We start from the raw sequence: 13,707 nt of genomic DNA, 5'->3' as shown, positions 1-13,707 counted from the left end.
GGGTTCCACATACTTAAATTGTGTCCTAAATAACCTTGAAGGCACAGAAAAACAAGAAGGATCTCCATCAGAGAATAGGGAGAGAGGTAACATCAGACATTGGAATTTCTAGAGCCACTGACCAGCCTGGAACCTGAGTTTAATAAATACACTCTCCATAAAAAAAAAAAATAAATAAATAAGAAATAAATACACTCTCCACTATATTTGTTAATAATACCTTACTACTCTGATCTCTCTGTGGTCTTTCCTACTCCCCTCTTCCTCTCTGTTTCTTTGACCTGAAGTAGGTACCTTAAGGAAGAGGAAAAGAGAAAGAGTGCAAAAGGGGTAGGAGGTAGAGAGCGAGAGCGAGAGCGAGAGAGAGAGAGAGACTGAATATGATATTGAGAAAATCTCATTTTTTTATACCCAGTCAGGTCAGGCATTATGCTTAGATCCTTTATTTCAATTGGTAGGTAATTTCTTTTTTCCTGTTTTGTTTTGACAGGGATAACTTTTCAAATTAAATCCCTTTATTGAATTTTCACTCTTGGGTAGTTTCTGAAGATGCTGCCTTTGCAAAAAAAAAAAAAGTAAAATAAAATAAATAAAATTAGAACTGATCTATTTCATGCCATGTGAAAGCTGAGCCTGAGATGACAGCCTGGCGTTATCAACATTCATGGCTGCAGGGAGCATAGGAATAATGTTGGGTGAAAGAAAACGTGCAGATCAGGGAAAGCGACAGCCTTATTGTTTTCAGGATAGGGGGTTATGTGCATTAGATGCCACAAGCCAGAAGCAGTATTATCCCCAAAAGCTTGAAAATTAAAGCAATCTGGGATGTTACCAATTCTATCTGTGGCTTTCTAAACAAGAGGTGCAGTCATGGGAGACAGACCCTAAAGCTCTTTCATTAGGTTTTCGTTATGGGACTTTGTTACTCTAAACATGTTTCACTGACCAGCAGCATTGGCTTCGCCGGGGAGCTTATTAGGAATGCAGTCTTTGGGCCCGTATTGAATCAGAATCCACGTTTTAACAAGATCCCTAGTTGGGTCAGGTTATGTCCAAGCTTGAGATGCAATGCCCTAAAATTTTCCGACAACTTAGTAAGTGACTTGGTAACCCTGACAATGTGTCAACTGTGTGTATTCATTCATTCAACAAATATGTATTAAGCTCTATCTACATGTTGACACTGAGGCATGTGCTGAAGACACAATATTGAACAAAGATACACACGGCCCCTTCACTCCTAGAACGTCAAGACTGGTAAAGGAAAGATACTGTAATCAAATAATCATGGAAAAAGGAATGTAAATAGATTGAGTAACGTCAAGCTGAGATGAGCACAATAAAGACAAAGAAGAGTTTTGAATGAAAGCAAATAAAATAAGACACTGGTTTAGACTGGAAGTTTTGATATTATTCTGTGGTTACACTGGTGCTCATCTTTGAGGGAAGCCAGGTGCAAGGTGCAGGGCAACTCTCTGTACTAGTTTTTGCAACTTTTATGTGAGCCTAAAATTATTTCAAACTAAAAAGTTAAAATAAAAAAGAAATATTTACATCTGAAACATCCCTACTGATTAATTACAACGAATGGGTCAGGGAAGGCAGAAGGGAAGTAGATATTCCAAGCAGAGGAATCAGCAGGCCTCAGAGTCTTGTGATGACACATAGGACCCTGCACATTCCAAGAACTCACAGCAAGCCCACAGGCCTGCAGACAAGGAGTGAAGAGAAGACACAGGGAGACGAGCTAAGGAAATGGGCAGGTACCAGATTACACTGGAACTGTAGGTCAAGGTCAGGTGTCCTGAATCATTCTACCTGAGGGAAAGATTATTCTGGCTCTTGTGTAGTAAAAACTGGACCTTGCCATCCAAGACAACCTAATCAGTTCTACAGCAATGGGGGAGGGGGGGCGGGGGTCGTGACCAGAGAGAGCCCACTGAAGAGATAGGAAGAAAGCTCTAAACTGCTGAGTTCATTCTGTGTCAGGCATAGTGCTGGACATATTACATGTGGCAGTCCTGCTTGAATTTATAAAGGAGGAAGGTGATAGCTTGGACCCTGAACTGTGCTCCCGCTGATTCTGCCAAGGAATATATTGATTCCCCAAAGGGGAAGTGGAACCGCTGGAGATGAAAAAGCTCATGCTGTGTGCACAGTAATGAAGTAGGTGTGGTTTCTGGAGAGTCTGGAGTGCAGGGGTGACCCGCTTCTTTTAGCTGTAAGCTAGTGAAGTACAGCTACCTTCCGCTTTTGTGTTCAGACGAGCTAAGGGCAAGTGGACAGGTACAGGAGACAGTGATGATGAAGTTTTTGAATTGCGAGGGGTAGGTCTCAATACTTAGATCATCACCCTCTGGCTCTGGGCTGGGCAACCTCATTGCTCTGCAGTAACTGCGGATATCAGTTTGCCTTTTCTTCTCTCTACTTGAGACTGGCTTCTTTCTTCCCCCCATCCTTTCTTACTTCACCTGTTCTTCTTCTTCTTTTCTCCTTCTTTGATCCCTTTAACCTGTGGTGCCCTATCATAGGCCTGGTGGTACTCCTCCACTCCTTAGACCTTCTGGAGATCCTCTGGACCAAAGAAGGGAGAGGAAACTTAGGTTATTGCTGTTTAAATATATTACTTAAACCAGCTATGCCTTGGTTTCCTCGTCTGTAAAATTAGGATAATAACCTACAAGTTCTTGTGGGGATTACTTGTGATAAAATATATGCAGTGATTAGCATAGTTCCTGGTACAGGGTACGTGCTCAGTGAATGTTAGCTAGTACAAGAATTGTTATTATTTTTAAAATATTTTTTTAATGTTTATTTATTTTTGAAGGAGAGAGAGAGAGTGTGTGTGAACGGGGGAGGGACAGAGAGAGAGGGAGACACAGAATCTGAAGCGTGCTCCAGGCTCTGTGCTGTCAGCACAGAGGCCGATGCGGGGCTCAAACCCACCAACCATGAGATCACGGCCTGAGCCGAAGTTAGACACTTAACCGACTGAGCCACCCAGGTGCCCCAAGAATCATTATTATTAAGTTATTTCATTTACAGATGAAGAAGCTGAGGCATAAAGAACTTAAGCAGCTTTTTCAAGTTATTAATTTTTCATAACTAGTGAGTGAACTTTTGAGTCATTGAGATATGGGTGTGGATCCTGGACTGCAATTTTCTTTTTCGGTTTCATGTACTCAAAGCCCCAGTCTCTACACAAAGCATAGTCTCTCCTTGCAGCCGGCCTAACTGGGTTGCTAAACACTACCAATACGCCAGCAAACGAACTCGATCGGTGTGTCCTTCAACCTGTTTATGATGAGGGACACACAGAATGGTTCTCTTGTCCCTGTCATTTCCAAGTGCTTTGTGACTTCCCAGACAAAACATTGAAATATTGCCTAGGTGGTATCTGATAAAATAAGGAAACTGGAAAAACAAACGAAAACAAAACAGCAGCAATAACATCATAATGACAATAACTACAAAAACTTCAGAAGTAAGATACTGGGGAACTTTCCCATAACCGGGAAAGAAAAACACCTTGATTGGATGAGAGACGCCAGAAGTGATTAAGACAATTCTGGATTATGAAGGACTTGGATTATTGCCACTGTGATTTCCCTAAAACATAGACTCGGCTCATGGTAGGTTGATAACATCATGGAGGAGTTGAATTACTTACGACCATCTATAGTTCTGGCCTCGAGATGCACAAGATCTGGTTCCTTGTTTGATCCCATCACAGACCTAAAACATGGAGAAAGAGGAAAAGGAACACCAACATGAATGACTTCATATGTGTCTTCGAGAAACTCAGCTGAGCCCACAGACTATTAACGTCCACAGGATTTAAACACCACAAGTCTTGGAATATGTCTATTATGTTTATTTATACAACCTGACAGTGAAATTCCCACTTCAAATAAAAACTATAATGAAACCTTTATTTGACGAAGGCCGGGCTTAACTCTGGCAAAGATGCTGTATGTTATTAGCTCAGACTTGCAAATAAGTCCTACACATGGCATATGTGTCTTCCTGTGGGCTCAGCTAGTGACAATCTCACTGACAGTATATTAAACTTTCAAGACTTATCAGGCAGATGCCAAGTAAGCTGCTTGCTTTAGTTGGGTCATTTGAATGGTGATTTACATTGCTGAGTGATCTAATTAATTTTTTCATTTGAAATGAGCAAAACTACGTCCTATTGTCCTGTGAACTAGGAACAAACCATGTGATTGAACCGATGCAGTGGCCCGTATGGCACAGAGCGACCATTCTCTGTATATTGAACCAGGGTGAGAGGAAAATGCAGATGTACCTCACTTTAGGAAGGGTGCCTGAAACCATATGTGTAAGTAAAATAAAATAAAAAGTAAAATAAAAGTCTATTTAAAGTGCCTTGGAGGCGTATATTATTTAGTGTAATCTTGCAGTGAGCCATACTAAATAGAAAATAATTATTCTGTTACCTGAGCTATAACAGATAGTCAAAAGTTGAATGAAAGAAGGAAGGAAATGAGAGGAGGGAGGGAGAAAGGAAGGGAGGATATAACAGTATGTGAGCTCTTTGAAATAAGTAAATTAATCACTGTCCTAAGGGCATTCCCAGAGCTCTTTCTTATTTGAACTCATTTTCTCAGCTCAAAGACTCTGAAGCATAGCTAGCTTAGTCTCTCTTCTTCTTAAGAAAAGGAGTCTCCTAACGGCCCTATTATCACTGTCAGTAAGTTTTCTCTGATTGATACATGGTCTGAAATTCAGAGTCTATGCTCACAACATTAAACCCTGCTTTCTTCTCTCCGGAAGCAGAAATGTCCTCATAAGGGTTTTACGATTTCCCCCAAAGAGACAGGGGACACACACTTGGACGCTTCCCATCAGTGCAATCTGAATACAGGCAGTCGGTGACATCCTGACCATCATTTCAGTTAAATGCTAGAGCTCATAGGGACGGTGGCTCTCTACTTCCCACACTGAAGGGCTGACGGGATCCACAGGTGACCTCTTCTGACAAGGCCACAGTCCTGAGGCTGAAAAAGAAAACAAGCTCCCTAAAAACCTTCCAACTAGAAATCTCAGCAGTTAACTGCTGAGTTTTTGCAAATTATTAGCAGGCAGCTGCACGCTGCTCACCTCCCACCTTGCCTGCCGCCCTGAGTTCCTTCCTTGACGTGACTAGCTCTTCTTATTCCCAGGAGAAGGCTGGCATCTCAGAAACACATTGTGAAAGCTAGCATGCAGACCTATCTGCTCGGCTAATGGTGAATGTCAACGGGAGACGAAATAATTACCCTGCATCCAGTTGCAACTTTCCATGTGCTCATAGCCCCAAATCGATAATAGCAGTTTTCTTTTAAGATCTTTTATACCACATCTAAAGGCAGGAGCTGTTGTGTCAAGTGATGGGTCCCCTCTTATCAATTCACAGAAAGAGACAGGGACAAAACAGAATCATTTGTTTCCGCAAAGTCTCCTGTGGCTAACCAGCTCCTCTTACCCTGCCTGTTTTTTTCCCTACCTGTAGGAAAACAACTGCAACAAGAAAATAAAACTTTAAAGTCAAACTGCAATGTTTCCAACAACTTTTATTTGCTGATAGGCTCGCCCCTTTTCCTGGGAGTCTAGGAGTACCTCCAGATCTGCAGTCACAGATTATAAAGAATTATTGCTGCTTTTACTTTGTGGTCCCGGTACATTCTCAAAAGCTGAAGCCAAACAAGGCTAAATGTCTGCAGACGTGCTGGTTTTAACGGTCCTGTCACTGACCAGACACCTTGCACAAGCACATCACTGCAGTTGACCACCAAGCACTGTTGCCTAGCACATTTATACATTTTACTTGTAACTGTGGGGTTTGATGCTTATTTGTGTATAGTAAGACCAATTATTGTGCTTAATAATGGTGGCAATAATAATAATGGGGGGTTGCCAGGGGTTGTGGGGGAGACAGGGATGGTAAAAGGATACCAAGTTTCAGTTATAAGATGAATAAAGTTTGAGGATGTAATGTACAACATGACTACAGTCCATGACACTGTATTATATAAGTGAAATTTGTTGAGAGTGGAACTTAAATGTACTCACAAAGAAGAAAAGAGAATAAAAGAAAGGAAAGGAAAGGAAAGGAAAGGAAAGGAAAGGAAAGGAGAAAGGAGAAAGGAGAAAGGAGAAAGGGGAAGGGGAGGAAAAGAAAGAAGGGTAAATATATGAGGTGATAGATATGTTAACTCAGTGTGGAAATCTTTTTACACTGTATATGTTTCTCAAATCATCACACTGTATACTTTAAATATATTTTAATTTTATTTGTCAATTATACCTCAATAAGTCTCAAAAATAGTAACAAATCAAAAACAGCATAAACATAAAATTTAACCTAAAATATTCCCTTGATGATTTCCTTTTCAGAGTGAGATCTCAAGAATGGCTTCAAGTATCACTATCCATCATGATAGTAAGTATGACTTCTGGTATTAGGCATAAAGGGTTGGACACCCTTGTTTTATGCTTCCAGACCACCCTGTACATAACCTGTCATGGTTCATATTGGTTTGCTAGATCTCTTTATATAAATGCCTCTCTTACTTCACTGAGCTCTCATGAGGCAGGTCTTCTGTTTTCTTTATCACTGAGCTCTCTGCGTTCACTAGAGCATAGAGAAGAATGTTTCCTCAGTAAGTATATAGACAACATTTTCACACTGGTCAATATCTGCTGTAATATCTGATATACTGGGTTGTTCAGTTCTGGGGCTCAAAAAGAACCTCTCTGGAAATGTGAGATAAAAATGTTTGATCCAGGATCCTTTAATTATACAAAGAGGCAATAAGCGGCTGTATCTAATAAATCTTTATATTGTCTCTCTCTATATATATATATTTGGGAAAATGAATTCCCTTCTTGAAATGAATTTCACAGAAGGGCGGGGAAACTTCATGCCTTTGCATGTATGGGGGGGGGGTCTCTGTCTGGAATTCCCTCTTATTCTTCTTCTGCCTTAACTCTGTTTTTAATTAATTTTTATTTTTAAAGATTTTTGAAAATGCTTATTTATTTATTTTCAGAGAGTCAGAGAGACAGCGAGAGAGGGAGAGAGCAAGCATGAGTGGGGGAGGGGCAGAGAGAGAGAGAAAGAGAGAGAGAGAGGGAGAGAGAGAATCCCAAGCAGGCTTTGTGCCATCAGTGAACTATGAGATCATGAACTGTGAGATCCTGACCTGAGCCAAAATCAAGAGTCAGACACTTAACTAACTGAGCTACCCAGGTGCCCCTTAACTCTTAAAAATACACACACACACACACACACACACACACACACACACACACATATTTAGTTTGAATATAATATTTCAACAGTCATATACATTGCTCAGTGCTCATCAAGGTAAGTGTACTCTTAATCTTCTTTATCTATTTTACCCATTACCCCACCCACCTGCCTCTGGCAAACAGCAGTTTGTTCTCTGCATTTAATAGTATTTTTTGTTTGTTTCTTTTTTTGTTGCTGTTCATTTGTTTCTTAAATTCTATACATGAGTGAAATCATATGGTATTTGTCTTTCTCTGACTGACATTTAATTTAGCATAATACTCTCTAGACCCACCCATGTTGTTGCAAGTGGCAAGATTTCATTTCTTTCTTTTTTAGGGCTGAGTAATATTCCACATTATACATACACCACATATTTACCCATTCATCTATCAATGGACACTTGTGTTGCTTCCATATCTTGGCTATTATACATAATGATGCAGTAAACTTTACAACTATCAGCATGTTTAAAATAATTGAAAAAAAAACATAAGAAATAATCAAGTGTTGGCAAGGGTGTGGAAAAAAAAAAAGAACCATTGTGCAATGTTGGGAGAATCCAGACTGGTGCAGCCACTATAGAAAACAGAATGAAGTTTCCACAAAAAATTAAAAATAGAATTATCGTATGATCTACTGTTCCATTACTGGGTATTTACCCTAAGGAAAAAAACCCACTAATTCTAAAACATATATGCACCCCAGAACTTCTTAACTCTTATAGTCTGTGCACTTTTATAGGCTCAGCAGCAGATACATGAAGTTGAAAATAGACTTTCCAGTGAAGATGCCACCTATGCTAAGTTGGTTGCCCTTCCAGAAACTTCCAGAACGATGCACATACTTTGGCATAGTATAAATTAGCCTATGCTTCAACTGGTGACTTCACTGTCTATCCTTATTAACTCACAAACTCAAACCTTTCTGTATTTCCATGCCGGGTGCCATGCATGCCATGTATAGATAGTCAATAAATGTTTACTGAGAGCTTTTAGAAAAGCAGAAGTATAAACCAACATGCAAACATTTATCAATGTATTTATTTATTTATTTTTTCTTATTTTTTTTAATGTTTCTTTTTAAGAAAGAGAGAGAGTGCGAGCAGGGGACAGGCAGAGAGAGTGGGAGACACAGAATCGGAAGCAGGCTCCAGGCTCTGTGCTGTTAGTACACAGCCCAACTGGGGCCTGAACCTGTGAACTGTGAGATCATGACCTGAGCCAAAGTCAGACGCTTAGCTGACGGAGATTCCAGATACCCCTATCGATGTACTTGTATATACGAAATTTAGCAAGTTACTTAACGTCTCTGTACTTTTACTATTTTTATTGATAAAACGAGGCTAAAATAGGTTTTCCTAGAATATATATCTTAAAGCACTTAGCAGCTTCCTTGTACATTGCAAGGGCTCTGAAATGCAGCTGAATTCTTCACTTTTTTTTCCCCCTTTCTTATTTTGGGAAGTAGGTGGGGAATGTAAACATCCATCTGAAAATTAAAACTAATGTTGGTAATAAAAGTTTCTTGAGATTTCATGGGTACCCCATTAGCAAAAATTATTTATTAAAATTATTTATCATCATATATCAATAGACAAAAAAAAGAGTCAACAGCTCAGAGATCAACTATATGAACAAATAAAATCCATTTTTTATTTAGTGAAACATTCTAAGAAGAAGGGCTAAAAATTCCCTGTTCTCAAGAGCTTTAGAGCTAAAGAGGAGAGAGTCACCCCATGTAACAAGATACTCAGGGTGCTAGCTAAGGATGTAAGAGGAGTGACCTTTTACTTGCAGATGGGAACCTGTGGGAGAAGGAAGGTCTGAGAACTCTGTAGAGTAAATGAATTAAATCTTCAAGGATATGCAGTAATATGATCAATGGACAGAAGAGGTGGAAGAACATTCTTTTTAGAGATAATAGCAGATAAAAAGGCCCAGGGTCAGAGAGAATGGCCCATACAGGCATCTACTAGCAAGTAAACAGATCCGTTTGCAGAGTAGAGAAGTAGGAAGTAAAATCAAAAGTTAGCCAGGGGTCCATTCATGAAGCACCCTGTGCTTTTTAGTCGATCCTAAAAGCCATGGAATGCCAATGAAGTGAGTTAAGTGGGCAAGGCTGTAAATAGCTAAAAAGAAGAACTTCCATCCCAGTCTATCTATGTGTGGGTCTCCCCGTGCAGGCAAAGTATAAGGTGAAGGCCCTCAGGCCATGCTAGATCCAGCTCTGTTGTTGAAAACAAGACAAAGCCAGCCTCTCACACCTATGCTTCTAGTATCTTAAAGTGGTGTTCACATGCAGAAATCATTTCTGAATAAAAATCTAAGGGTAACTAAAGCCAAGAATGCAAATAAAACAATCAGTCCCTGATATAGTGCAACGTCAGCCTTCTGAAATGCAATCAGCCAAATGCAGCCTTTGCAGACATTTTCTACAGAGAAACTCAGAAATGTCACTAGTTTATCACTCGCTTGGCATTTTGTCTGAGTTTATACCAGTTTAATATAGTGCTCAATAAATGCTGCAGAGCCACAAAATGTCCTGATATGGGTAACCGCAGAGCAAGTATTAAAAAATAAACACCATGATGGGATAGCACCTATTTATTCAGATTTAGAATTGCAGTTAATGGCATAAGGAGGAAGGAATAGGGATCTGCAGAGTAACAGAGGCTGGGGAGTTGGAAACCCCTGCTTGCTTTTTGTTTTGCAAGAGCATTCATGTTCCCACAGGCTCTCTCCATCAACAAAGCCCATAGAAGCAAGTGATTCTACCTTTCAGGGAGAAGAAACAAATTGCTGGCAGGTATTAGTGGCTGGATCCCCTGACTTCCTCTTCTGTAGCCAAGGGTTCCCTCTTCTGCTACCCTCACAGCTTGCTCTCAAGACAAAGGTCATCAGGAGAGTCCTGGCTAATGCGATAACTTTTATTCTAGAACAAAGCAGCTTATCCTGAGGTCTCATCTCCTGCCCCTCTGGAGAAAATGGGCTAGGAAAAAGTAAATCAAAAGCATCCTAAACGCGTCATTTTAGCCTCTCTCTGAATCCTAAGACACATGCTTGCTTGCTTTCTTCTGTCTTCCACACTGTCACACTCATTTCCCAAAACCAAATATAGTTGCTACAAATAACAAATAAATAGAAAGACAGACAAAAATAAGTGCTTAGTTTTTTAAATGCATAATGGCTACCGTGAATCAACATGGCCAACATCCTTAGCCCCATCAAATTCTGCATTTTGCCATTCTTACTCCCCCCACCTGGAAGCCCAACCATTGAGTTATGTGATATCTGCAACAAATGTGTGTGTGTGCATGTGCTTGTGTATGTGTTTACAGAAGCAAAGTGAGGAATGGAGAGGGTATCTGACTCAGTTAAGAGATACATAAAGCTCAGGAAGGCAGTAGGGGGATGAGGATGTTTGTTAAACAAAGTGCATGGTAGAAACAAAGCTGAACACAGAAAGCAATACTGAGCAACTAGCACTATGTCTCTCTAGTCATTGAAACAACCAGATCTAAATTGGTCAGGAAAATCCATCTTGCCACAATGCTCTCCCTCCCTCTACTTTCCCTTTCTCTCATTTAATGGCGTTGCTTCTAAAACCATTGATTAATTTCCCACTTTCTCACTTCCCATTGTTTGGGCCCCTCTCCTTACCTTTGTTGTTTCCTGAATACAGATGAGGGGATCTAGAGAGGCACCAGGGAAGATGACTACATGGTCAGTGGGGTCCCCAAACAGAAGTCAGTGAGCCAATGAGATACAGAGAAGTATATTTTAAATGATCCAACAGTTTGGGATTGAGGTAAAGGAGTAGCTCAAAATATTTCTTTAATAAAGTTTATTTTTATCTTTTTATTGGTTTTAATTTTTTTCATGTTTATTTTCGAGAGAGAGAGTGAGCAGAGGAGGGGCAGAGAAAGAAGGAGACACAGAATTGGACGCAGGTTCCAGACACCGGGCTGTCAGCACAGAGCCCGACGCGGGGCTGGAACTCACAAACTGTGAGATCATGACCTGAGCTGAAGTCGGATGCTTAACCGACTGACCCACCCAGCGCCCCCTTCTTCCCTCCCTTTTTAAAATATTTTTAAACTGTAGTGCTATCATACTCTATGTACTTTTAGCAACTTGTAAATTTTACTCTAATACATCTTAGAGACTGTTCCATGCCACACCATAAAATTAATGACATAGATCTCTACTTTATTGCAACTTATTAAATGAAAATACCCCATTTGTCTACCTATTGTCTACTGATTGACCTGAAACAGAAATGTATAATAAATGAAAAAAAAAACACTGGAAATACACAGACAAAATTTATCACAGTAGTCATCTCTGAGAGAGGTTTTAGAATTGGGGGTGACAGTCAAAGAAATCATTGTCCCTATCAGTAGTTTAATTTTTTACAAGGAATGTGTATTTATGCATTATTCTTATAATTAATAACAATAAACCTGTACTATTATTAACAGAAAGAATGTTTATTCAGTCTGGAAAACAAAGTCTATGAGGAAACATAATCGATGTGTGCAAGTCACAAAGGGATTGAGAGAAGCAATGAGTGAGGTTAGCATGCAGAGGAGACCTGGAATTTTCTCGAACCCCAGAGCACTTGCACTTCTGCCACCAACTTACTAAGAGTGCTTGGAAGGTAATGCCATGGAAGAGCAGTGGCAGGACGCACCACTAAAGACACAAGGGTGCGTGTGTGTGTGTGTGTGTGTGTGTGTGTGTGCGTGTGTGTGTGTTGGTCTTAAATTCTAAGTGAGAGGAGGAAGGTGTGAATGTCCAGCTTGAGACTAGAGGGGCCATATTAAGAGAAGACAAGGAGAGGACAGAACTTCACCACTTCCCCTTTCTTTCCATTTCTGTTAAGGGCAAAGGACTTTAGAGAGAAGAACAAGTAAGTGTAAAGGAAGCAAAACCTGAGCATTTTGTTGCTGGATACAATTTGGCTCAGAGAAATTATATTCTAGAAGAGAAGTCCAACAATAGCAAACTTCACAGTTTTTGTTTGATCATACCAAGGAAGGAAAGCAAAAATGAGCACATGCCAATATACAATGATTTATTAGCTGTAAGATGAGGAAATGCACTAAGATGCTTACACTTTAACTCTAGAAAATATACACAAAATAGAAAGTAAAACAGGAGCAAAATACCCAGGAAATGCAGTATCTTCTCCCTACATCTGAATGAATCATCTTTTACATCTCTGGGGTGCTGCTGCGAGTAAATCACCATGGAGACTATTGGTCTAGATTAAGGATTCCTGGATTATCCTTAGTATTTAAACCTCGGAGGGGCAGACAGGTGATTCTCAATTAAGTTTTTCAATGAATGAATGAATGAATGAATGAATGAATGAATTCAACAAATATTTACTGGATATGGGACCATGTGCCAGAGTAAGTTCTAATGTGTTAAGGGTTTAGTAGTGAAATTAAACAGGATAATCATTGCACTTCACGATGTTCCATTTCAATGCAGAAGGCAGGGAAGGTATAAATAAACATAAATATCTATCAGGTGGTGATAACAACCTTTCTGGAGAGTTGTGTAGGAAAAATATATACAAACTATACGAAGCTTTAACTACATCAAAAACACCACTGTTATACGGTGTTGATCAATGGCTGGTGTCCATCTGTTAAGCGCAGAATCGATACCACACAGGACTTGCAAGGCTGTGCCCTTGTTGGCTTCCTGCTCATCAACTGTCAACAACTCTGATGAGAATACCTATTGTGTGTCTACAAAATTCACACATGACACAAACTGAGGAAAAATAATGATGAGATAAGAGAAAGGCAGTGTCAGCTCTGAACGCAATTTACTTGCCTGAGGGCATAGAGTTAATAAATGACACAATCAGATAGGAACTTAGGATTTCTAATTTTTCTACAGTTCTATGTATCATCTGTAAAAAAGAATGTTAGCAACAAGATTTCATTAAAAAAAAAAAAAAAAAAAAACTGTTCCGAAGAGTTAAAGAAAGAGTAGGTGAAGCTATCACTCTCGTCAACAGTATAAATTAAGGGATCGTCTTGAGATGAAAAGTCTGTTACAGGTTAATTAATTCAAACACCATATGTCACAATTGAGGACACCAAGGCTTCAAGAGAGCAAATACCTTGTCCAAGGCCACATCACTCAGACAGTGTCAAGATTGAAACTACTAACCCAGGTTCTTAACTTACTCCAATGGTCCTTCTCATGAAAAACAATTCATTTTCTTTTTACTCCTTAGTATCTCAGCAAAGATAGTATTAACATAAAAGATAATGTATGTGTCTTACACCAGAAAGGTAAGGAGAGATGATGAGAAAACTTCAGACCATGTGACATCCTGCGAGGGTTATGTGATGCTATGGCTTGAATGTTTGTGTCCCCCTC

The 13,707-nt window shown here is 39.8% G+C and overlaps 1 protein-coding gene across 4 annotated transcripts in view; it reads right to left on the bottom strand.

Moving 5' to 3' along the window:
* Positions 1-13,707, bottom strand: part of SORCS1 (sortilin related VPS10 domain containing receptor 1) — a 511,562-nt gene that overhangs the window by 138,599 nt on the left and 359,256 nt on the right. For all 4 annotated transcript variants that reach the window (XM_030335173.2, XM_030335178.1, XM_030335175.1 and 1 more), the window contains exon 6: positions 3,671-3,735. In XM_030335173.2, the coding sequence (XP_030191033.1) occupies positions 3,671-3,735 (65 nt within the window). The remainder of the gene's footprint in view (positions 1-3,670; positions 3,736-13,707) is intronic.

Source organism: Lynx canadensis, chromosome D2 (genome assembly GCF_007474595.2).
Source record: "Lynx canadensis isolate LIC74 chromosome D2, mLynCan4.pri.v2, whole genome shotgun sequence".
Classification (NCBI taxonomy): Eukaryota; Metazoa; Chordata; class Mammalia; order Carnivora; family Felidae; genus Lynx; species Lynx canadensis.
The sequence above is the reverse complement of the archived record's forward strand: the minus strand, read 5'-3'. Positions and strand labels throughout refer to the sequence as shown.